The 25,494-nt window shown below is 45.4% G+C and overlaps 3 protein-coding genes across 5 annotated transcripts in view; 2 read left to right on the top strand and 1 right to left on the bottom strand.

The window, feature by feature from the left end:
• ELP1 (elongator acetyltransferase complex subunit 1) overlaps window positions 1-13,727 on the top strand; it is a 57,418-nt gene extending 43,691 nt beyond the window's left edge. For all 3 annotated transcript variants that reach the window (XM_036091392.2, XM_078061562.1, XM_078061561.1), the window contains 8 exons: window positions 1,761-1,823; window positions 2,205-2,265; window positions 4,134-4,247; window positions 4,746-4,842; window positions 6,150-6,277; window positions 6,738-6,892; window positions 9,568-9,643; window positions 12,216-13,727. In XM_036091392.2, the coding sequence (XP_035947285.1) occupies window positions 1,761-1,823; window positions 2,205-2,265; window positions 4,134-4,247; window positions 4,746-4,842; window positions 6,150-6,277; window positions 6,738-6,892; window positions 9,568-9,643; window positions 12,216-12,283 (762 nt within the window). In that variant the 3' untranslated portion in view covers window positions 12,284-13,727. The remainder of the gene's footprint in view (window positions 1-1,760; window positions 1,824-2,204; window positions 2,266-4,133; window positions 4,248-4,745; window positions 4,843-6,149; window positions 6,278-6,737; window positions 6,893-9,567; window positions 9,644-12,215) is intronic.
• Window positions 13,728-17,740: 4,013 nt separating this feature from the next.
• Window positions 17,741-19,124, bottom strand: ACTL7A (actin like 7A). The gene has a single exon (XM_036091394.2). The coding sequence runs from the start codon at window positions 19,061-19,063 to the stop codon at window positions 17,741-17,743; it is 1,323 nt and encodes a 440-aa protein (XP_035947287.1). The 5' UTR covers window positions 19,064-19,124.
• Window positions 19,125-20,279: 1,155 nt separating this feature from the next.
• ACTL7B (actin like 7B) lies at window positions 20,280-24,862 on the top strand. Its single transcript, XM_078061560.1, has one exon. The coding sequence runs from the start codon at window positions 23,542-23,544 to the stop codon at window positions 24,793-24,795; it is 1,254 nt and encodes a 417-aa protein (XP_077917686.1). The 5' UTR covers window positions 20,280-23,541; the 3' UTR covers window positions 24,796-24,862.
• The last annotated feature ends 632 nt before the right edge of the window (window positions 24,863-25,494 follow it).

Below are 25,494 nucleotides of genomic sequence, written 5' to 3'. Positions count from 1 at the left end.
TACCCTGCTATGTACCTTCATGGACCTGTGGTATGGGCCTGTTAGTGGGGCATATGCACTGGGGTCTGGGAAGAAAATGCTTACTTTTATTTAATATTTTTAATTAAAAGTAACTTAAAGTAGTATGTATGTATTGTAGATTATTTAAAATGCTAAAAGTAATTAACAAGAAAATAAAGCATGTCATTCCTACCACTCAAGAGTTTGCTAGTATTCCCTTTTATTTCTAATTCTTCATACGGTGCTCTTTCTCTGTACACACACACACACGCACACACACACACACACACACGCATGCATTTTTAACCCAAATGAAATTACACTGTGCTGTTTTTAAATTTGCTTTATTTGTTTATGATCTTTGTCTTTTCATGTTAATACATTTTAATTTATGTAGTAATTAAAATTCAAGTTCCCTCAGTGGTTCCAGAATTGTTTACAGTAGGTTGATCCAAAATAGGTTTCAATCTAGGGTCATGTGTTGCATTTTGTATCTTACGTCTCTTAAATCTCTTTTAATCTAATGCATACCTATCCCCCCTTCTTTCTATCACCGTGACTACTTGATGAAACCCAGCCAGTTGTTTTATGTATCTCACCTTTTTCTTTTTAAAGATTTATTTATTTATTTGAGAGGGAGGGAGAGAGAGAGAGTAGCAAGGAGGTAGAGAGGGAGAGGGAAAGAAAGAGAGAATCTTAAGCAGACTCCGCACTGAGCGCAGAGCCTGACATGGGGCTCGATCTCATGACCCTGAGATCATGACGTGAGCCGAAACAAAACTCAGACGCTTAACTGACTGAGCCACCCAGGTGCCCCACAAAACACATTTTAAAATGGTGAAATACAGGGGCGCCTGGCACAGTCGGTTAAGTGTCGACTCTTGGTTTCAGCTCTCTGCCTCCCCTTTAAAAAAAAAAAAAAAATGTGTTTTGTTTCACTTATTTCCAGTTTCACAAACTTCTAGTTATAAAATAAATAAGTCATGGAAATGAAAAGTACAGCTTGGGGAAGTAGAGTCAGTAATTCTGGAATCATGTGTGATGACAGATTCCCAGGACTGTACTCACCGCGGGGAGCACTGAGTAATGTACAGAGCTGTCCCATCACTGTGTTGTAAGCCTGAAGCTGATGATAACATTGTATGTCAACTGTACTTGAATATTAAGAAATAAACGTGAAATGGACCTATAAAAATGCTTTGTTTTACATGCTTTATGAGTACATTAAGTAATTACATACTGCGGTACATGCTCAAACATTTTTACTGGTAAGACTACAAGTATCAAAAATGCTTGAAGACTTAGGATATGCAGGTGTTTATTACCCTCATCTCTCAGTTTCCTGTAGGTTTGAAGTGTTTCAAAATAAAAGTTGGAGGGGGAAAAAAAAAACAATAAAGAGCAAAAAGAAAAGTTTAAAAGCCCCTAAACCTGTCGAATCGAACTGGGTGGTGTACCTGAGGCGGTTGGCATTTCCGTCAGACCTCTCTGGGGGTTTCGATGCTCAGGGCCGCAGGGAGATGATGCCATGTGTTCTGTGGTTATTTCCAGAAGGTGTACCTTCCCCCCACCGCACCCATTGTCTTCTGCATCACTGTTTACTGAGCAGGGACTGGAGGCCAGACGTGATTCTGGGGACTGGGACCGTAAGGGAAAGGCGGGAGGAGAGGCCACTCTGAGGCAGCCTTGCAGTTGGTCATGGTGGCATCTGACATGCTTGTTCTGTTTACCTGTTATCTTCCTTGATGTTTCCTTGTCAGGATTATGAAGAAGCTGTGCTCTTATTATTAGAAGGAGCTGCCTGGGAAGAAGCTCTGAGACTGGTAGGAGAACTTTTAAAATCCTGCCTGTGTTAGGTGCTCAGTAGAGCGAGAGGGCAGGGGGGACAGGGTCAACGGGAATCCCTTGTCTTCTGAGGCTAGCGAAACCAAGTCAAAATAGTTTAGGTTCCTGGCCTAAGGATAAGCAGTATTTTTAAAACCATTTAAAAAATTTACTCTTGATGTTTGGAATTAGTCCGTTTTGTAAATGTGAAATATTACTGGTTTTAACTGAAATGAGTTGAATGTTCATTAGCTTGTTAGAGGCCTGCTCCTCTTGAAAATAACCTGGTGACCTCTGAAAGTCATCCATTTCCTTCCAAGTGTCTTAACTCTACAGTGACTTGCAGTTTTCTTGCCTAAAATTACTCTTTTTCCTTTTAGGTATACAAATATAACAGACCAGATATAATAGAAACCAACATAAAGCCTTCCATTTTAGAAGGTAAGGGTTACATCTCAGAATTCTACATTTGGAAGTGTAGAGGTGGGGAAGCGAGAGAGAAGAATACTCCCTGTTATTACATCCTTGAATCATGTGTTACATAGAGTTGATCAGAGTTCTTCACTGAGTGTAATACTTAATTCTGACCAGGATTTTTAAATATGCTAAACTGTCAAATGGTAGTATATAAAATACTTGAATGTTAAAAATACATGATAAGATATGGTTAAGAATCTTTATATTTGTAGGGGCGCCTGCCTGGGTGGCTCAGTTGGTTAAGCGTCTGCCTTCGGCTCAGGTCATGATCTCAGGGTTCTGGGATTGAGCCTAGCATTGGGCTCCCAGCTCAGCGGGGAGTCTGCTTCTCCCTCTCCTGCTCCCCGTGCTTGTGCGCACTCTCTCTCTCTCTGTGTGTGTGTCAAATAAATAAAATCTTTAAAAAAAAAAAAAAAACAGTCTTTGTATTTGGGAGTAGTTGGTAAACTTGAATATGAACTAGGTGTTAGATAATACAGTATTTTGTCAGTGGCCGATTTCTTGCATTTAATAGTTGTATTGTGTCTATGTTAGATAATGTCCTATTCTTTTTTTTTTTTTTTTTGAAGATTGATTTATTTATTAGAGAGTCCGGAAAGGGGCAGAGGGAGAAAATCTTAAGCAGGCTCACTGCTGAGTGCAGAGCCTGACACGGAGCTCGATCCCACAACCCATGAGATCATAATAATGTCCTTACTCTTTTTTTTTTTTTAAGATTTTATTTATTTATTTGACAGAGAGAGACACGGTGAGAGAGGGAACACAGCAGGGGGAGTGGGAGAGGGAGAAGCAGGCTTCCCGTGGAGCAGGGAGCCCGATGCGGGGCTCAATCCCAGGACCCTGGGACCACGACCTGAGCCAAAGGCAGATGCCTAACGACTGAGCCACCCAGGCACCCCTATGTCCTTATTCTTAAGAGAGATGTTCTGAAGTATTTAAGAGGGAAGGATCATATCTGCAACCTACTCTCAAAAGGTTCCACAAAGTAATAGTTGTGTGTGTGTATGGAGAGAAACAGGAAGCAAAATGTTTACAATTGGTAAATCTTAAGTGGAGGGTATATTTTTATATTGAACCAGGTGAGTTTTAACCAGTTCTGGAACACTTGGGTGATAACCATGACTCCTTAAAAGCAAAGTGGAAGAGAAGGACATCAGTTTGGCTTACAGAAATTTCCAGCAGTAGGGGGTTGGTTTTAAGCTCTGCCTTTTTTAGCACAGTCTACCCTGTGAGTAGGATCTGGCCTTTGTGATGTGTACATGTACTCACATGCTTACCCTGCCTGCATCCCCCTCCCCCATCCTCATTAACACCATGGGAGGATTCTTTTCATATCATTCACCTAGGTACCCTTACCTGGTTACTAAAAACATCCATCCTGACCCTCTAGGCGTCCATCTAGCCGTCTCTTGCTTGGATTTTCTCCCCTAATGAGCACCTAGAAAAATGCTGACTGTTCATCTGCATAGGCCTAATACCTATGTTTCAGAAGCATCTCCGTGACTGTCCTGTTTTTGTTAACAGCTTCCTTGTATACTCCTTTTCTTTGCTGGTCTGCTCTTGGGTACCTAGTCTTTGTTCAGGTGATTTTACTGATTTAGTGCTAGAGAATGTTCTAGGATGATGTTAATGCACTCTGAAATCTGAAATTTCAACATGTAGTTCATTCTCTTAAAACAATGTAGGTTAATTCTCATTAAGGAAAAAAATCTTGCTTGGAAAACCTAGTAACCTGTTTCTTTTTGTTAAATTCTTACTCCCTCACTGCCTTTATCGAGTTTTTCTCTTTACTTAAACATCTTGCTCAAATTATTTTCCATCTGCACCTCCAGCCCAGAAGAATTATATGGCACTTCTGGACTCTCAGACAGCCACATTCAGTCGCCATAAAAAGCGTTTATTGGTGGTTCGAGAGCTCAAGGAGCAGGCACAGCAGGTGAATCTGGGTGAGTGTCTGCATGAAGACGTGGACTCCTGGGCATGGTGGGGACACATCACACTTTGCCTTAGCTGCTTATTGTGCCTCCTGCACTGTGGTTACCATGCTGGGGGACATTTAAGGCCTCTGTGAAACCCCTTAGGGGCTGTGTAAGTCTGTGTGTGCGTGTTGGGGAGGGCTAGGGGCAGGACCAAGCATGAATGGGAAGAGCTCTGCCACACATTCCCTGCACCCCCACCAAGCAGAGCAAAATGAGCCTCCTTGCCTCCAAAGGTTCCTTTGCTTTCAGAAAGGAGAGAAAAGAAAAAAATAAGCTTGGTACTGGTGCGCTGGTATATGGTAGGAATAACTGTATTTAATATTATCTCATTTCACTTTGAGATCTACTTTATAAGAACTTTCATCCATCGTCAGATATGCCCTGGTTAACTCTAGTCCACTTACCCTACCGAAGGTAAACCTACATCAGCAGGGAGTTTTCATTCTGTGTCTGGTTCTTTTCTAGACGATGAGGTGCCCCATGGTCAAGAGTCAGACCTCTTCTCTGAAACGAGCAGTGTCATGAGCGACAAATATTCCCATAGCAGCTCCAGGATATCGGCGTATGTATCATGTTTATTCAGCACATTGGCCAGGGCCTGGGCATATGGAGAAAGTGCAAGTAAGGGGGTCAGTTTCTCATCAGGACAGTGCAGGGGAGAGAGAGAGCAGAGCTCAAGGCCAGGATTTGGTGTGCAAGGGCTTTCCCCACATATCTAAGAAATTAGACTTGGTGTTGAAATGTTTTTCTGCTGCAGCTTCGTGGACTGTGTGTTCGTGCCCACGAGGCCCTTACACTGGTACTCAGTTTTTATGACATCTGATTTTATTCATTTAACAAATATTAGGTGACTGGATTGTGTGGGTGCTGAAAAAATTAAAAGATTATAAAAAAAGTATCAGGCATCTTCAGTTCAAAGTCAGGATTAGAAGAGGCTATTAACGTAAAACAAGTCATCATGCTTACGCAGTGTAGCATTTGGTCACAACACCCATATGCTAGTTGTAGTGGATGTTACCAAAAACTTCTAAGGAGATGTGAGTTATAAGAGCCTATAGTCATCCTTGGGAAACATAAAACAATGCAAGATTGTGTATTTAAACTGAATCATGACGGGATGCCTGGGTGGCTCAGTCAGTTAAGCGTCTGCCTTCAGCTTGGGTCATGATCCCCGAGTCCTGGGATCAAGCCCCGCATCGGGCTCCCTGCTTCTCCATCTCCCATTGCCTGCCGTCCCCCCTACTTGTGTGTGTCTGTGCCTGCTCGCTCTCTCTGAAAAATAAAATCTTAAAAAAAAATAATAATAAACTGAATCATGCTTTAGGAATTCAGAATAGAGATTTCTGAGGTTATATGGGGTGATCAGAAACTGCAAGAGAGGCAGCTAGAAACTGGGCTTTTCACAGTTAGGACAAGACAGGTGGCGTAATTAAAGACCTTTGAGCAGGAAAGATACAGGATTCATATATATTTTGTTATATCCAAATTTCAGTGTGCTATGTTTGTGTCTCCTTATTTAAATTTTACTTTAAACTTGTTTTTCATTACGAAATTTAAGTTGGTTGTTCTGGTGTTCCAGCTGTCATTATCAAATATAACCTCATTTTACTCTGTATTTTAATTAAAATTTCAAGGCCAGCTATTACTTTTTAGGGTTTTCCTTATTATTTCCTGCCTGTAACACTTGCCTTTCCCAATTTATTTTAGCTATCACTCCCAACACCTCATTACCATCTTCCCCCACATATACATACCATCTGTAGACTCTCTGGGTTCCCAGAAAGTTTGTGGCCAACAGGTACATTCATTTTAATCTGTTCAGTGCAAAGAGATCCCCTTTTATAACATCTTTCCAATGTCTTCTAACAGGCGATCATCTAAGAATCGCCGCAAAGCAGAGCGGAAGAAGCATAGCCTCAAAGAAGGGAGTCCGCTGGAGGATCTGGCCCTTTTGGAGGCACTCAGTGAAGTTGTACAGAGCACTGAGAAATTGAAAGGTATATTCTCAATACTGATGATTCTTACCACACAAAAAAAGTAAATGGATAGCACAGAGTTTAGCAAATAATTAAGATACAGTTTTCCCAACTTGAGGAAAGAAACTTTCAGCAGGAAGTGTCATTTCAGGGCACGTTCCTGAACCACCCTCAGCTGGGAACCTAGGAGCCTTCCTGCACTGGCCCCCACCCAAGCCCTGATGGGAGACATTAGCATCAAAGCCGGGGAAAAGGATTATGAAGACAGTGCTTCCTACTTGGGCCCCAGTGTGTTCCTTTTTCTTTTTGTAGTAGATAGGTTGAATTACTCCAGCATTTGGGGAGACAGAAGAAAATGCGGGACATGGCAACTGTAGGGTGATATTAAATATTTTTTTGCTTGGGAAAGAAACTGTGTTATGATCCTAGCAGTGGAGCTGGGCACCCAAGTTAACCACTTTCTCAAATTTCTTCTCTCTAGATGAAGTATACCATATTTTAAAGGTGCTCTTTCTCTTTGAGTTTGATGAACAAGGAAGGGAATTACAGAAGGCCTTTGAAGATACCCTCCAGCTGATGGAAAGGTCACTTCCAGAAATTTGGACTCTCACTCACCAGCAGAATTCAGCTACACCTGTAAGTTTTCCTCAGAGACAGAATGTGCGTTTTTTAAAAGTCATTTCACAGGTTCTTACGTTCACACGAACTCTTAAAAGTCAAAGCAAAAGATTTTCTTTTTCTTAAAAACATAATATTCCATAGTTACATTAGCCTAGGCTTATGTTTAAGCTGTCTGTAAGAAGATTTTCTATTTGAGTACACCTTGGACTAGGTTAAGTTTGCTTTTATTTCTCCTTTACGCATGAAACAGCTGTCGTGAAGAAGATGGGCAAGTCAGACTGTTGCCCCTGCCTTCAGTGAGATTGGAGTGGGCAAGTGTGGAGCTAGGGCCAGAGTTGGCCTCTCACCTCCCTGTTCAGACTTTGAATGGTATCAGAGTGTTTTAAAGTAACCCAGACAGAGGCCCCTGGGTTGCTCAGTTGGTTAAGCATCTGACTCTTGATTTCAGCTCAGGTCATGATATCAGAGTCGAGGCATCTGCGCTCAGCAGAGTCTGCTTGAGATTCTCTGTCTCCATCTCCGTCTCCCTCTGCCCCTCCCTCCGCTTGCATGCTCTCTCTCTCTCTCTAAAATAAATAAAATCTTTAACAACAACAAAAAAAGTAACCTTTGTAGACAATTGCTTTCTCTTTTGTTTTATGGAAAATTTGACTTGTCACTTCTACTCTGTTGTTAGGAGGAGCTTTGCTGCTCATGTTTAAGGCAGTTGTGTCCTGTCAAGAATTCTGATGTGTTATCTGTTGTGTGTACTTTGCTCAGTCTCTCAGACCTGAGGCCGATTGTTAAAGAGTTTCTCTTTTGATTCAGAAAGGCTGGTGTGTCAGGCGCAGTCCATTAAGGAGAACAACCACAGCTGTTATTGTAACAGAATTTAATACAGGGAACTGGTTCAACAAGTATTGGAGAACTGAAAGGTAAAAGGGGAACACAGAGAAGGAACACTGAGATAGTAACTATGAGGGAACAAAGGAAGAGTTTGGGCTTACTATGTTTTAGAAGCTTGGAGGTGGGGCCCTGCTGAGCTGGTTCTTGACCCTCTGAGAAGGGGTGCCAGCCATCTGGTGGTGGTACTTCTGAGGGGGCATGATAGCTCTAAGGGTGGAGAAATAAGTAAACTGGAATGAACAGCTGCTACCAGGGTACAAAACTGTTGAGTGAAAGGAAGGAGCACATTCCTTTTCCTCCAGCCTTGCACTCTTCCTCTGATGTCTGCATAACGAGCCAGCTGACAAAGGCGGAATTCTTCTCAGGCTCCCAGTCCCAGCATCACAAGCACTGTAGAGAAGGGTGGGTTTGGAGCCTGGAGAGAGACTGGTATTGAGCTCACTGGTTAGAAACATAGCAGCTCTACTGGGGCCTCGATTTCCTCAGTTACAAATGGGGATATACTTCCCTATACATTTCACTGGAATGTTCTGAAGGTTAGATAAGAGGGTAGATGTAGGTACATATAGCATACCTTAAAAATAAAAGTTGAGAATCAGCACCCCACAAATATTTGAATTTACTAAAATAGGTATTTCCTAGAAGAAATGTGATCATCTTCAAAACTGTAGTGGTTTTGAAGCTTAGCAATTTATAATACCTCCTCATGCTCTCCCCTACCCTCTTCTATTCAGATCATAATAATTTTTAAAAAAATTTTTTATATATTTTTTAATTTTTAATTTTTTTGATTTAAATTTTGCTTAATCTGGTTTCTGGGGTAGAACTTAGTGATTCGTCACTTACATAATTTACCCAGTGCTCATAACAACAAGTGTCCTCTTTAATCCCCATCCCCCATCTAGCCCATCCCCCACCCACCTCCCTCCATCAACCCTCAGTTTGTTCTCTATCATAAGAGTCTCTTATGGCTTGTTTCCCCTCTCCCTTTTTTTCTTTTCCACCTTCCCATATGTTTATCTGTTAGAGTGAGATTGTACGGTATTTGTCTTTCTCTGACTTATTTCCCTTAGCATAATACACTTTAGCTCTACCCATGTTATTGCAGATGGCAAGATTTCATTCTTTTTGATGGCTGAAGATCATATTAATTTCTGAGACACCCAACTTTAAGAGTCTTCTGGGGAAAATGACCAGAAAATCATGTGTTTGCTTTGGTTGGTAAATTATGGTAATGGCACGTGTGCTGGATCCCGAGTCATATGGAAGTGCTTTGAGTGCACGTTGCTGCTGAGAAGGTGCCCCCGAGGGTATGCATGCTGAGCCAAGTGAAGACAAAGCAGAGGGCCTGGCATGTGCCCCCTGAGGCTTATACAAACGTGGAATTCCTGTGAAGGCTCTGGTTTTACCTTGAACACATGTGCACAGTTTGCGTTCTACACCATGATATATGCACGTATTTGTTTTACTATCAAAATTCCCACAGATCTTTTGAGGGCAAATTGATGCTCTGTGTATTCTATAACCTCTTGTACTCCTCCCCTCAGGGTATGGCTTATATTCCTTAAGATTTTCCTTTTTTGTTTTCCCCTCATCATTACCTTGTCTTCTGGAAGAAAGGAGATTTGGAGGTCTGAGTCAAGACTGGAAAAAACTGGCGAAGTAAAAATCACAAAGGAAAAGAGAATTACTGTGCTTGATACCATGAAAATGACATGCTATTTACTGCTGGTAGAAACTTGGCCTTTGGTATCTGCGGTCACCAGAAGTATAAAGTAATCTTTGCTGATCTACTTTCTACTTAGGTTCTAGGTCCCAATTCGACTGTAAATAGTATCATGGCCTCTTATCAATACCAGAAGACTTCAGTTCCTGTTCTTGGTTAGTATTTTTTTCTCTTCAAATTATCACAGTACTCAGCAGAAGGAATATCTTTCTCTAAGTGTTGAGAAGGTCAGCAGTGTGAGGAAAGATCAGGTATTGACTACAGTTTTCCCTCAATTTTATGACTGTGTCTTTAATAAAATCCATTTAGTGCTTCTAGTGTTGGGAACCAGAGGGGTGGGGAATCCAACATGACATTAGACGTATACATTTTGAAAAGGTCACCTTGACATACACCGTCCATACAGGCACATCACAGTTGGAGTTGAGTCTAAACAGTCCAACTTACTATATATTTTAAGGATTCTTCTGAATCATTATTTTTGGCTCTTGGCAGTTATGATTGCATCTTGGGGACATTTTCATAATCATCCTCAGGATTGACAATATAATTTGAAAGCAAATCCAAAGAATGTTAGCATTTTATTTGCATTTCCTATTTAAGTTTACCGAAAATATTTTGTTTTGTTTTATTTTTTGTTTGTTGGTGGGGGAGATGATTCCTGATTAGATTGCGTAGCCCTTAAAGTTCAAAACCCTAAAAACTTTCTTTTTAAATTTGGTTAGAAATTTTTGATAGATCAGTTTGGTGCCTGAGTATTTACCCTTTAGGTGGATCAATCAAGCATAGCAGCCTCTTAGCTTTCAAAAGTTAGTGGTATGTTCTAAAATAATTGGGAGTTTTTACTACTGTAATTTGCATTTTCCAGAATTTTTTTCCCCTTAAATGCTGTGCTATACTAGCATTCTGATGACATTTGAAGTAGCCTTTGGGTTTACATTAAGTTTGAAGTTTTACAGCTTATGTTGCTACCAGGAATAAATGAACTACTTCCCATCCAGTTTAGCTCTTGTATCTGGACAGTAACTATTGTATTCCTAGCTACCCTTCTTCCTGAAGGCTGACAAGCTGCTTTTGCTATCGGTTCCAACATATACTTATTTCTGAGATGCGAAAAATTCATCTTAGACCTGAGGCAGCTTGGTCATTGCTCAGTTTGTACCCTGGGCAATTCTGTTGTGATTTCCGCCCCATTTTCTGCCCTATTGGCCTGATGCTGACCTTCATGTCAAGTCTAGTCACATTTTTCCCTAGAGTATCCTGGTGGCTTTATCGAAGAGCACTTTCATTTTCCAGCTGAGCCTTAAAGACAGTATTTTGAGGCTCCTCATTATCTGAGTACGTGTTACCAGTGTCCTTGTGGTTACAAGATGGCGTAGGAAAAGAGAGGTTCTCATAATCTAAAAATAGGCAGATGAACTACTGACAAAGTCCCAAGCACTATTCCTCAACTGCTCCTCCCCAAGTAAGGGGAGTAGTTAAGCATACTCACACAGCCCTGCGAGTGGAATCCATGACTTGATTGATAGCCATTCTCTCTGTTTCATGTTTGCAATGCAGTATCATGCAGATCAGTTGTAAGTCTTGCAAAAATGTAGGGTTTCATAAAATGGATTAAAGTATTATCAGAGAAGTGCTTGAATCATCATAGCTGAGTTGGGCTTGTTACAATTGATAACAAAGTAAATGCTTCAAATGGGAATGATTTTGGCTATCAAAAGATTAAGAAAAGTCCTTGGAAAAATGGATAAGACCTTCAAAGTATTTTTGCAAAAATAACTTACACTGTGAAATTCAGACATGGAAAGGTGAAGGATGTCATGCCTTGTCATACAGTTTGTCAGCACAGTTACTTTCCTGCTAAAAGGCTCATATGTGTGTGTGTGTGTATATATATATATGTATATATATATGGATCATATATATAGATATACTTTTGTTGGAAGTGTATTACAAATAATGCTGAGAAAAAACATCTTTGTATACACGTATTTTCTCATGTCTTTACTACCTATATACATCTCTGCTACCACAAATCTGATTGAAAGAGGACTCAAGGTGGAGCTGTGTCTCTTCATCTCGGGGTTGTGGGTTTGAGCTCCATGTTGGGAGAAGAGATTGTTTAAAAACAAAATCTTTAAAAAAAAGTAAAGAAAGAGGGTCTGGGAGTTTTATTTAATAGTGACAGTTTTACCCCATCCATCCTCTCCTCCATTTGCTTTTTTCTAAAAGTAGGGACATTTTTATTGATCAGTGTGTTTGTAGAATTTTTTTTATCATGAAAGTATTTTCTCTTCATTAACTCTGTTTACCAAATAACATACCACCACATTTTTTTCTCTTATAATTGAGGAAAATTTTGTGGATAATGAAATGTACAGATCTTAGGTGTACAGTTTGATGAGATTTAATAATTACATATGGCCTTGTAACCACCACATCCCCTCCCATTCGAAATCTAGAACATTCTTCTACTTTGAATCACTCAGTGGGCATTTTTTTCTTCTACCCTTCAGGTGCCTGAAGTGGAAATCCCTGTTCTTGGGGCAGGGCCTCCAGGCTGTGTTTGCTCTGACTGGAGGTTGCGAGGGGAACAGGAACTTTAGCTCTCGACTGATGGTTATCTTGTAGCTGCAAAGTCCAGTCCCTAGTTTTAGCGCAGTTACTGCCTCAGCTTCCCCTAGCAAGGAAGTGTGTCTGTCACAGTTTTCCTTTCCTTTCTTCTAGATGCTGAGCTTTTTATACCCCCAAAGATCAACAAAAAGACCCAGTGGAAACTGAGCCTTCTAGAGTGACTGACGGTTTTCCTTTCACTCCGTCCTTGGGGCCTGGCTGTCGGGACCTGGGAAGAGTAAGACAATGAACTACCTTAGCAGTGTGGAGAGCTGCTCTATACAGCGGACCTAAGCAGACACCAAGCAGTTCTGACTTATTTGGGGTATAATTTTAATTAGCAAAAGGTTAAGCTTTAACCAGTATTGCATCATTTTGTAAGAATTACTGTTCTTTTGTTTAGTGCTGTTTGAGAGCATATTTCTGGTATTTATAGTAATCAGAAGATTGGCTTTCATTCCCGGCTGCCAGTCTGATTCATTTTGGGACCTTCGACAAGTCACATAATTAATCGATTTGTGCCTCAGTTAATTGGGAATAATGTTTCGTGGCTTCTACCTCAAAAGTGTGAGGAAAAGAAAATAATGTTTTTTAAATATTTTATGTTCCGGCAGGAGAACATTATATATAAACAATGTTGGCTATTCGTGCTACCAACAGTTGGTGAAATTTAATCACTTAAATGACTTCTTCACCTTGAACTAAAGCAGAATAAAAAGCTAAATATATCCTTTGAAATTCTAAGCTTTCCTTTGCTGACAGCTGTTATTTTATAATATCTTACCAGGTCCTCTGCTTCCAGTTATAACGGCATTGAGCTCCTATCACTAGTGTCCATAGGGACTATTTTTACTGCCTGTGAATTTTCTGCTAGGGATTTAGCAGTTTTAGAGCTGGAACAGATTAGAATTTCTGAAACAGTATCGTGCACATTTGGTATGGTGAATGGTGTGCACAATTGTAAGTTATTCCTTTTTTCTCCAAGTAATTGCTGCTTTTAACTAAAAGGTTTTTGTCAGTGTCAAGGCCATTTCATTTATTTTTCTTTATGGTGCTTCACTGACTTCTGTCTTTTAGTTATTTTCTTTGGAAAAAATGAGAATGTTTTCTCTTTTTGGTGAGTCTAGAAAAAGCTCAATTCATTTTGACAACAGTTATGTGGCTGATTCTTGGGTAAGGTTAAAAATTTCTTCCATGCCTCTAATACCAGAACCAGACGTTCATGACTGTACATAAACGAAAATACTGCCTCTGATCCGTGGAGTATAGATATGCCCAGAATTGTAATTAAATTTGTTCCCTAAATAGCAAAATGTTAACTATAGAATCTAGGTGTGTTTGCTTGTATAATTAAGCTTCTCTGCGTGTCTGAAAATTTTTACAAAATAATAGGAAAAAAAAAAAGAAGGTATTTCCTGCCTTGTAGAAATCTACTTTTTGATTTATACCCGTGATGGATTTGCTATAATTAAGTGCCCCACACTGAAAGGCTGAATGTGCTTTGTGACTACTCTTTGACCTGGGTAAATGAACATACGGCATTTTAATACATTATAGTGCTCTTGCTATGGATAATGGTACCCATGCCTGATGGATTGGAAATAGAAGTAAATGTGTCTGTTGATACTTGTGTGACTTTTCATAGATGTTCCATTTCCTTGAGATGATGTTACTATCAATTACTATCTATTTCCTGTGAGCAAGATGGAATTTTGTTCATTTGGAGAAGGAGCAGGCTGGAGCAGACCTTCCAGGCTGAAGGCAAAGTCACAGAAGAATTCATGGGGAGAGTGCAGTGTATGGGAAGAGGAGAAACTTCTGGAAGTGATGAATACTTAATTTTGGCGAAAGGCTTGGTCAGGGTCCTGGAAAAGAATATGTAACTCTTCCACCAGATTTGAACTCTGTCCCAAAGCAAGTTCATGCTGCAGTAAGCTAAAAACCCCAGTTATTTTGTTGGTGCCATTGAGTCAGCTTTGCTCAGATGCTCCAGACATCAAGAGGGAACTTGCAGAGGACTGTCTCCTACAATCCATTTTAAATTTACACTTTAAAAAAAAACTGAGGCAGGAGGTAATGTTTTTGTTACGTTTTTATGAGTGTAGCTTGGTGTAATTTTTTAGTACTGCCACGTATTTTAATAAATTCATTTTCCATACGTGTCTACATATATATACACACATGTGTGTAGACACACAGGTTTACCTTTTAGGGGTTGTTCATAGCCATAATTGAAGAAGGTGTTTTCAAAAGTAAATAAAACTAATGATTCTTAGTAATTTAAGGTTACTACAAGTTGGGGAAACAAAATCAGCTTTTTTTCTGCTTCCTGTGCCTCCCCATAAACTTGTGCTTCTCTAGAAGCACCACCTCAGCAAGCCCTTAAGAGTTTCTGGCTGTCGTTTCTTGTCTGTTGTATTTATTAGTAACTGAGGTGAGGAGAATAAACATCTAAGAAGCTAGGTAACCATTAATATCCAAGAAGCTATAGACAAGCCAAAGCTAATATGGTGACATTTGGGGACCCTGAATTGATTCTTGTGTCCTCTGTGATCCCTGAGTCCTTGCCTGCGCCTCACGCCCACATTAATCTTACTGGCTCTGAAGTCCCAAGGGTTTTAAGACCAACAGATATTCTCTTGGTATACAGGAAAGAACAAGGCCATGGGTCCACCCATCTTAGTGTCCTTGGACAGAGACTTTTTTTTTTTAAGATTTTATTTATTTGAGAGAGTGAGTGAGCACGAGTGGGGGAAGGGGCAGAGGGAGAGGGAGAAGCAGATTCCCCGCTGAGCTGGGAGCCTGATGTGGGGCTCGATCCCAGGACCCCGGGATCATGACCTGAGCTGAAGGCAGACGCTTAACCCACTGAGCCACCCAGGCACACCTGGACAGACACATTTAATCTCACTGAATCTTGCTTTCCTCCAGCCTGTGTACCCATTAGCACCATTGTGTACCTTAGCACTATTGACATTTTGGGTCATATCATTCTTTGTTGTAGAGAGCTACCCTGTGTATTATAGGATGTTTAGCAATATCTCTGGCCTCTACCCACCAGATGCCAGCACTATATATCTCCCACTCCTGTTCTGATAACCAAAAACATTTTTAGACATTGTCAAGTGTCTCGTGGGGGGTCAAAATTGCCCCCTAGGCTAGGATGACTTTCATGCACTTACTAAAACTATTCATCTCTTTCTTTCTCTCTTTCGTGAAGTTGACTTTTTATCCTACAAGGGGAATTGTGTAAGGATCAAGTGAGAATTCATGGAAGTGGTTTTTTTTTAAAGATTTATTTTAGAGCGCACAGGGAGAGGGAGAGGAAAAGAGAAACTTCAGCAGACTTCACGCTAAGTGTGGAGCCCAACGTGAGGCCCAGTCTTACAAGCCTAAGATCATGATCTGAGCAAGAGTCAGACACCTGACTGTGCCACCCAGGTGCTCCCATAAAAGTGTTTTGAAAAAGATATGTAGTTGTTCGGCTTTATATTGGTATTTTTTTTCTTTTCTTTCCTTTTTTTTGTTTTTTTTTTTGTTTTGTTTTGTTTTTAGTTTTTTCATTTTAAAGTGCAGCAGAACATTTAGACCTACTGTGGCCTGGAGATTTCCCTCCAGAGCCACCTCCCAGGCTTCCCCTTCATCAAGACTCACCTTTTTTTGGGGATCCTTGACTTGGGGTTCATAGATACTTAAGGGATTTAAAGATAGTCTGTTTCTATATGATTGGCTTTCTCTGTAATTCTATGTATTTTATTTTATGCATTTTAACGTATTGTTCTGAGGAGGGGTCCAAGGGCTTTAGCACCCTGCCAGTGAGATCCAAAGGTTAGGAATTAATCAAATTTTAACCTGCCCAACAGTGAATGTTCATGGACTGTTGGACAGAAACTGAGGTGAATAAGACCTTATACCTCCCTCTCAAGTCAATGTACCCAACTGCTGGGTGATCCTCTGATACTTCAGAGTAAGGTTTAGTCAGCCTTGCTTAGCTATAGGAACTTCAGAAGCCCTTCTGTGTGGGTCTTGTCTTCTCTATTCTGGCTTGCTGGTGCCAGTCAGCCATGCTTACCGGGCCTGGATCCAGGGTTGGGCATTTAGGTCTTTCGAGGCAGTTTAGGCAAACCTGGATACTATGAAGATGGCTCTGTAGGGCTTCTCCTGGGGATGGTAGAGATGCCGTTACCTCTCCTGTGAGTGCTTGGATGCCTGCCTTTAGGTGTACCTGTGACTAAGAACCATGGTGAGGTACGCCTGGGTGGTGTAGGTGGTTAAGCATCCCACTCTTGGTTTCGGCTCAGGTTGTGATCTCAGGGTTGTGAGATCAAGCCCTGCTTGAGACTCTCCCTCCCCCTTGGCCCCTCCCCCGCCTCCTATGCTCTCTCTTTCTCTAAAATAAATCTTAAAAAAAAAAAAAAAAAACCATGGTAAGACTTTGGGGCTCCTGTATAAAATAAGTCTACAAGATAATTCTAGCTAGCTCTTGTGATCACCTCCCAGAGGCCAGATACTAATATTTCAGTGTTTATCTCTGTTTTTTACATCAGCTATGTGAAGTAGGCCTTTGAATTCAATTTTATAGGTAAGTAGACTCAGGCCGTATAGTTAGGTGGTAGTGAAATAGGGTTTCAAATCAGAGTTCAAAGCCCATTTCTTTCCACTGTTTGATGCTGCTCCCTGCCAATGTTCAGGTGCCGAGGTTTAGAGACAGGGCAGAGAATGTACTGGGGACTAAAAAAATCTGTGTTCCATTTACAAAACTGGCCCTGTAAGACTACCTACAGAACATGCTGGGCCCTGGAAGGGCTTCTCTGATCTTGAGGGACTGAATGTTCCTTCTGGCTCCTCAGTTGGGTTAGAATGACCAGCGTAGGGCAGGTTCCCGCAAACCATTAGCCCCAGAACTGGCAGCCTCTATCCTGTGCCCATCCCAAATTCCAGCCGTATATCCTACAGGTTGATGGGGAATCCAGTCTAGTGGGTGATGAGCTGCTGAAGAGTTGCCCCCTCAGACCCACACATACACCTTGCTCATTACATGCCAGGTTTCAACAGCCGGTCACCATGATCGCTTGATAAAAGAGCTGGCATTGAGACATAAGTTCCTGTTGGAACTAAAAGAAAGTACAGTTTAAGCAGGGATCAGACAGCTTCGTCAGCTCTTTACAAGCCTTCATGAAGCATGAAATGTACTCTACTGCTTTGTGGGAGATTGAACCGTTATAGCAGACTTCCTGTTGTTGATCAAAAGGAATGTTCTATATGCCCTAACAGCACTGACTCTGTAATCTACCTTCCTCACGCTCCCCTTCTGAGCAGATTTAACAGTGCGATAGTTCCTAAAACGGGGAATACAAAAAGGGACAGAATAACTTTAGAGCTAGTTTTTCCCAAGAATGTGTAAGCAAGCAACATGTAATACATGCCTTTGTTGTTTCACGCACCCCCCGACTTCTGTTTGGCACATGCTGCATATATGAACTTGCTCTTATTAAGTCAGGAAATAGAGAAACACACTGTGGAGGGAACACGAGGATTGTTTAATACTACAGGAGCAAACATGTGGACTCAGCTCCCTATGTGTCGGGTGGGTGCTCACCCAGCAAAGCTGACGCATGGCAACCATGCTTGGTCAGAGTTCAGAAGCACCTTCTGTAGAGGAAGAAAGGCCCGTGCTCCTCGTACTCACAGCGGTGGACCCAGAGGGGCTGGAAGCCCTGAAGCGATGCCAGGATGGAGCCACCTGTCCACACTGCAGTGTCTCTTTCGGGCAGCACGTTTACCTGCGGGTTGTCATTGGGACACATGGTGCTCAGCTCCTTCTGCATCCGGTTAGGGAAACCACTGAGCATAGTGCTCCCCCCGCAGAGCAGGATGTTCCCCATGAGATCCCGTTTGAGGGCAATGTCACACTTGTGAAGGCAGGACACGGTCTGAGTGTGGAGCCCCAGCTGCATGGACTTGATCAGAGAAGGCTTAAAGAACATCTCCGAGCAGAGGAACCTTTCCTGGCACAGGTTTATCTCCTGCCCATCAGGCAGAGTGTACTGGATTGTATGCTCAGTGGCTGGGACTTTCTTCTCTTTGATGGGGTCCAGGGCCACAAAGCAGCATTTCTTCTTGATGTCCTCCACAATGCCTATCTGGTCCTCGGTGAAGTGTTTCCCTGAATTATTCATCAGGCCCATCAAATAGGCTGTCAGGTCAGAGCCCGCATAGTCCAGGCGTCCGGTGATGCTGGGCAAAGGATAACCCTCATAGATGGGGACCACGTAGGACACGCCGTGGCCGACCTCCACCACCAGGCCAGAGGTCCTCCCGTAGGAGTACATGGACAGGCGGGATTGGTAGGCGATGTGCATTGCAGGAGTGCTGAAGGTTTCAAACAGCATTTCAGCGTACTTCTCTCTGTTGGTGTGCGGGCTCAGGGGTGGGTCTGAAACCAAGACTGCGTGCTCCTCTGGGGCGATCTTCATCTCTTGATGGAAGAGATATTCCCAGATATCCTGCACTGTGTCCCAGTCCACGATGATGCCATGTCGCAGAGGATTAATTAGCTTGAGACGAACTGCTGGGTTGATGAGCTCCTGCCCCACGAATGTCTCCTTGCGATTGTCCCCGGTTTTGGCCGTCTCCATGTAGGGCTTGCCCACTGTTGATGAGATGGTATGGGTGGGTTTCGGCAGCCCGGCAAAGCCACATTTGCAGGAGCCAGTGCCGAGGTCCACGACCACTGCTTGGGTCACCTCTCGCTTGGGTTTCTTCTTGACCATCGTTGATTTAGTAGGTTCTTCTGGCTCTGAACGGTTACAGCGGACCCACACTGCCCGCTTCGCTGGTCCATCTTTTAAGGAGGCAGTCTGGAGGACGTGTGTCTGTAGGGGGGCCTGTTCACCCACTTTCTTGGCAGGCCCATCCCCGATGATTGATGCCTGGGCAGCCCACATGCTATCAAGAGCCATTTTGCTCTCAGAAAGTTCCTCGATCCCACCGGCTTCAAGGCCTGAAAGGCTTATTTCAGAAGGCAACTTGAGAATTTCTCCAACGATGACATCACTGATTGTGACATAATCTGGTGACCCGGGGCTTTCTAGACACTGGGAACCTGTGTCCCATGTTAGGGTGGATTTGGGGTAGTGTTTTGGAAGTCACTTAACCTTCTTCTAGATGTTGTAATAAACCTGATTAAACCAATCAGTTATTTATTGAGTGCTTGCTACGTGCAAGGCAGCTGGGAATAAAAGGCAGCTGTGGAGGGAAAAAGACAAAAATCTCTGCCCTTGTAGACTTTACACTCTAGTCAGTGGGGGCTGGGGAGAGAGGCAGTAGCCAGAACAAACAGCTGTCAGAAAATGGTAAGGGCAAGAGAGAACAGGCAGGGAAGGGGCTTGGGGACGGTGGCCATGTTCTGTGCTGGGCAGGGGTCCTGAGAGGGTGACACTTGCGTGCGGCCCTGAAGGAGGGGAGGGGCAGTGCCCCGCGTGTATCGGTGTATCGTGTATATCGGGAGCAGCAGGTGCAGATGGAGGCGCGCCTGGGAGCACGATGAGTGAGAAGAGGGGTCAGCAAACCAGGGCCCGCAGCCTGTTCTCGTAAATCAGCCTTTATCCGAACACAGCCATGCTCACTGATGCACTGTCTGTGGCTGCTTCTGTGGGGCAACCACAGAGTTGAGTCATTGCCACAAAGAGCGCACGGCCCACCACGGTGACAGTGTTGATTATCAGGCCCTTTACAGGAAAAGTTTGTCGGCCCTTGAATTAGAGGCCGAGTGGGGACAGCAAGGAAAACTACGGGAGGTGGGAGAAGGGGGTGGGGATGGCGAGCAGCCCGCATCCATCCTCTTGGGCCATTGCTAGGACTTTGGCTCTGACTCTGCATGAGGTCAGAAAGCACTGAGACTTGAGCACAGCTGACACTACCAGATTGAGATTTTGGCAGGCCTGCTTGCTGCTGCAGCGACCGTGCCAAGCACTTCTGTCTCCCTTGTCCCTTCGGACAGCCCGCAGAAGAAGAATTTTTAGACGTATATGTGTATGCATACTCCTTCACGCAGGTCATTGGGTCGGCGATGAAATCACACCGGACAGAGTCGCACTGACGACAACACTGAGGTTCTTAGGTGCATGGCTCACCCGTGCATATCCAGCCAGCGGGAGCCAAGCTCTCCCGACTCAGACTTCTTCCCCGGGGTGAGGTGTGGACACACCTCAGTGAGACCCAAAACGTGTCTCTGAGGCCATGTGGCCATCATACCACATGCCATCTCGGAGGCTAGGCACATAGGTGCTCACACCTGTTCCTGTCAAGGCACCCAGGAGCCCACTTTTGTTAGGCAATCCCACACTTGTCATAAAAGACGCAGTTACTCCAAGGTGGGGGGGCTTTCTCCTTTAAGGAGGTTACTGGGGAGGCTCTTGGCTCCTGGGGGGGGGTTGAGAGAAGAAAAGGACCAAGTCCAGTCTTGTGACCATCTGATGTCATCTCAAAGACAGTGTCAGCTTCTTGGTTCGATGGGTAGAGGATGAGTTGGCATTGAATTGTGAGAGAAGAAGAAAGTGCTTTCTCTATGCCTGGCTGCCTAAAAACTGGTGTACTTGCCTCTGCTGTTCAGTAGGGGTTCGCATGGCCAACTTGGCTTGTTTGACTTCACTTCAAAAGAATGTTTATGTGATACCCAAAGGCATATTTAATGTAGAATGACCTATTTTTCCTTCTCAACCCTCGTCTTGAATTCGGACAGATGTGCAGCTGCCTAGCACATTTTTATTGCCCTGGATGCCTGTAAGAGCCCGTGCTCCTTTCCTGTGGCCGCTGTAGCAGATTACCACGTATTCAGTGGCTTCAGACACAAATTTATTATCTACAGTTCTGGAGGTCAGAAGTCTACAGTCATTCTCAGCTACAGTCAAGCTATCAGCAGGGCCGCGTTCCTTCCCAAGGCTCTAGGCCTTCATCTTTAGCCTTTTCCAGCTCCCTAGAGGCCGCCTACATATTCCTTGGCTCGGGGCCCCTTCATCTTCAAAGATCTGTCAGGCTTCTGCTTCTGTTGTCCTACTATTCTCTGACCTCACTCTCCTGTCCCCCTCTTATTAAGACCCTGATGATTACTTCAGGGCCCCCCAGATAATGTAGGTTAACCTCCCTATCTCAAACCCCTTAACTCCTATCTGCCAAGTCCCTCTTGCCATGAAAGGTTACATTGACAGATTCCAGGGATTAAAGATGTGGACATCTTTTGGGGCCATTATTCACCCTGTCCCTTGACCTGTGCTTCCCACTTCCCTAAGACACTAAAGTCTGCCAGGCTGTGTTTCACGTGCTCCCCCCCACCCCCACCAGGCTCACCCCTCCTTGGCCCTTTCTGTCAGTGTGGGTGGGAGAGGTGCTCTGTGGGCTTAAAGCCAGTGGCTCCATCTTGTCTGTAAGGCCCAAGAGCACAGGGACTCTCGGTCCACGCCACATCCTTCAGGCTAAAGTCACTGGATGCTTTTCACTCCTTTTACTTTACCGCAGGATTTTGCGTGCTTGGGTGCTCTCTCTTAAGTGAAGCCCTTTTCCCTTAGCTTCTGTGTCCTCCTTTATGTTCCTTCTCTCCTCTCAGGGGTCAGGACACAGTTAATGGTATCGATGATGGGAGAATATGGAGACCATTGGCACACTGCACCCCAAACCTTCAGTGCCTGGCATGCACAAGCCCCCATACTTGTCACTAGCCATCTAAGGTACTCGTGGGCTCCCTGGGGTCTCTGGTGAGGTCCCTCCAGGTTAGAGGCATCCTCTATTGCTCAAACACCACCCACCCTTGATTTTTGAAAGAAAGGTGAACCAGGCCCCCGTAATTTTAGCAGCTATGGGAGGGAAGAAAGAGAATCTAGTGAGGAAAATGCCAGAATACAGGGTTTCTTGTGAATTACCTGGCGGTTTTTTTGTTTTTGTTTTTTGAGGGAGGACGGTTTGTGGTGGAGGGCCCTATGGACACCTCATGAATGGGCCTGTTCTGGACGACAGGCCATGTTTTTTTTTGGCGGAGGCGAGGGATTCATCCTTCCCTCTCCCTCACTCTCCACAGCTAGTCTGATCACCTGATGTAAATGCGGTGTTTGAGGTGAGAGATGTCACAGGAGCAATGAGAGAAGGCCTTAAATGCTAGAGTCAGAGCTTGGGTTGAATGGGGGATAGTTGGGAAGCCAACCAAGTTCTACCTTCTGACCTTCTGGAGAACCTGTTCCTCCTCCTCTTTCACACTGGCACAGCCTGGCTTAGGTCACCTGCACGTCTTACAAGAATGTCTTCCGTGGCCTTGCCCCTCTACATCACAGCTAAACACAGATCTTTTCCCAATTTTCCCTCGGTCAGATCTGACCACCCCCTGCTTAAAGTCTTCATTTGTTCCCCAGCTGTCCTCCATGTAACCCAAGCTCTTCCTCCGAGCGTTTGAGGCCCTCCCTTGTTGGCTCCAGGAACTCTCTAGCCTCATCTATTTTCCCAAACATTTAACTACTAGAAGTTCCCACCATTCTCCACCCCCCTCCCCAGCTTTGCTCAGGTTATGCTCTCTGCTTGGGATGCCTTCCCCTCCTAGCCACTTGACAACTACCCACATACCCTTTAGTAGTTGCCTTAGGGTCACCTCTCTCAAGAACCTGCTGACTCCTTCCCTCTAGTAATCACTCCTTCCTCATGCACCTTTGTTCTCCCAATAGCCTTCCACCTACAAATTCGTCTGCATTCATTCGGTCTCCTTCCCACCCAGGCAGGACACTGCTGTGGCCAGGCTTCTGGTCTATCACTGGCAAGCTGCCCTGGGCTGGACCTGCCACCAGCCCCAGGAAATGTTGAATGAAGGGATGAGGGTATTGTTGGAGCCCTCACGCTCGAAGACCTGGTGCACTGGAGTTGAATGAACTTGAGTGAAAAGACAAACATTTCAGGAACTGTTTGCTCCTGAGCAAATCATCTGAATTCCGAGCCTTCATTTCCTCGGCTCTGCCTATACATCTCAGGATTCTGGGGAGTAACATATGTGAGGTTCCCGGTACAGTGCCTGGCTTCCTGTAGGGGCTCAAATCTTTCTCACCCTCTCAGTCAAGCAGCAGAGGAAGAAAAGCTGTTCGGTCAGTGGACAGTGGACAGGGCAATAGAAGCAGGGGTGTAAGGGGGGGTAGCTGGAAACCCGAGACCCCAGTGTGCTTGGATTTCTGAAAATGCTGGCCACCTGCTCTGTCTTGGAGCAAAGTCGAGTGAGGTGGATGGCGGTGGGGGTGGCATATCAAGGGCCTGCCAAGGCCAAGCCCTCCCCGGGGCTGCCAGAATGGACCAGCCGTCAGTGACATCACAATCCTGAGGGGTTGCCGAGGCACTGCTGGAAGTGGACCATCTTATTTCTCCCCACGGAGCTCTAGGATGTGGATGTGAGAAAGGTGAGCCAAGAAGGAAGATGGCAACGAGGAGCAGCCCTAGCCCCATGCCTCTGGGCACGGCTCAGGGTGACCCTGGAGAGGCAGGAACACTGCCAGGTCCCGATGCTGGCATCCGGGACACGTGTTCAGCCACTCAGCTGAAGATGAAGCCCAGGAAGGTGCGCAAGATCAAGGCCCTCATCATCGACCTGGGCTCCCAGTACTGTAAGTGTGGCTACGCAGGCGAGCCGAGGCCCACCTACTTCATCTCCTCCACTGTGGGCAAGCACTGCTCTGAGGTGGCTGATGCTGGTGACACTCGCAAGGAGACCTACGTGGGCCACGAGCTGCTCAACACGGAGGCGCCCCTGAAGCTGATGAACCCGCTCAAATACGGCATCGTGGTGGACTGGGACTGCGTCCAGAGCATCTGGGAGTACGTCTTCCACACAGCCATGAAGATCCTCCCCGAGGAGCATGCGGTGCTGGTCTCTGACCCCCCCCTCAGCCCCAGCAGCAACCGGGAGAAGTACGCGGAGCTCATGTTCGAGACCTTTGGCATCCCTGCCATGCATGTGACGTCCCAGTCGCTGCTGTCCATCTACTCCTACGGCAAGACCTCAGGCCTGGTGGTGGAGAGCGGGCACGGCGTCTCGCATGTGGTGCCCATCTCGGAGGGCGACGTGCTGCCGGGTCTGACGGGCCGAGCCGACTACGCTGGGAGCGACCTCACCAACTACCTGCTGCAGCTGCTCAACGAGGCCGGCCACAAGTTCACGGACGACCACCTGCACATCATCGAGCACATCAAGAAGAAGTGCTGCTACTCGGCACTCCTGCCTGAGCAGGAGCTCGGCCTGTGCCTGGAGGAGATGCGCGTGGACTACGAGCTCCCCGACGGCAAGCTCATCACCATCGGCCGGGAGCGCTTCCAGTGCGCCGAGATGCTCTTCAAGCCCACCCTGGTGGGCAGCAACCAGCCCGGCCTCCCCGCGCTCACGGCCGCCTGCCTGGAGCGCTGCCAGGAGGCGGGCTTCAAGGAGGAGATGGCGGCCAACGTGCTGCTGTGCGGTGGCTGTACCATGCTGGATGGCTTCCCCGAGCGCTTCCAGAGGGAGCTGAGCCTCCTCTGCCCCGGGGCCAGCCCTGCGGTGTCTGCTGCTCCGGAGCGGAAGACCTCCGTGTGGACCGGCGGCTCCATCCTGGCCTCCCTGCAGGCCTTCCAGCAGCTCTGGGTCAGCAAGGAAGAGTTCGAGGAGCGGGGCAGTGCGGCCGTCTATGGCAAGTGCTGAGCGGCGGGGCCCTTACAGGCGGGGCCTGGTGGGCCGGCGGCCTGCGACCGCTCTACGCATCCACAGAAGTTCCCATAAAGCCTTCATGTGCAGTCGTTCTGGTCTAGTCTGGATTTCTTGGTCTCGTCCAGCAGCCGGGGGAGTGGGGGGATGTGGGCTGAGCCATCTCAGCTCCTTTTGCTCTGCTGGGTCAGCAGTACCGGGAGGGCTGGGGAGGGTGCGCTGTGGCTCAGCCCCCATCGTGAGGGTGACATCCCAGGACCCAGAGTGCTGTTAGCTCCCCCGAGCTCGAAACCCAGCTCAGCAGGCAGATCGCTTGCTCGCGCGCGGACCAAGAGGCAAATGAAGCCCCCTGTGAAGGGACTAGCTTGCGACCCGTAGTTAAGTGGTGGTGGGCGGCTTAGCCAGGGGCCAGACTCCTGTTTCTTGCCCTGGTGGTCCCACATCTTCCCACTGCTGCTCCTTGCTGGATCTCCCCAGGCGCTCTCACTAACCGCCCCCCCCCCAACCCGCCCTTTTCAAAGGTGTAGCCCGTGCGTGTGCATCCTCTGATTGTGAGCAGCCATTTCTGCCTCTCCTGGGCCCTCCCCCTTCCAACCCCGGCCAGACTGAGCTGTTTCTGCGCTGGCAAAGCCAAGCCACCGAGTCCAGAGGATGCCAGAGGAAACCGGAAAGCCCTTTGGAAATCACGTGATTCTC

Source organism: Halichoerus grypus, chromosome 14 (genome assembly GCF_964656455.1).
Source record: "Halichoerus grypus chromosome 14, mHalGry1.hap1.1, whole genome shotgun sequence".
NCBI lineage: Eukaryota > Metazoa > Chordata > Mammalia > Carnivora > Phocidae > Halichoerus > Halichoerus grypus.
This window is presented reverse-complemented; position numbering and strand designations above follow the sequence as displayed.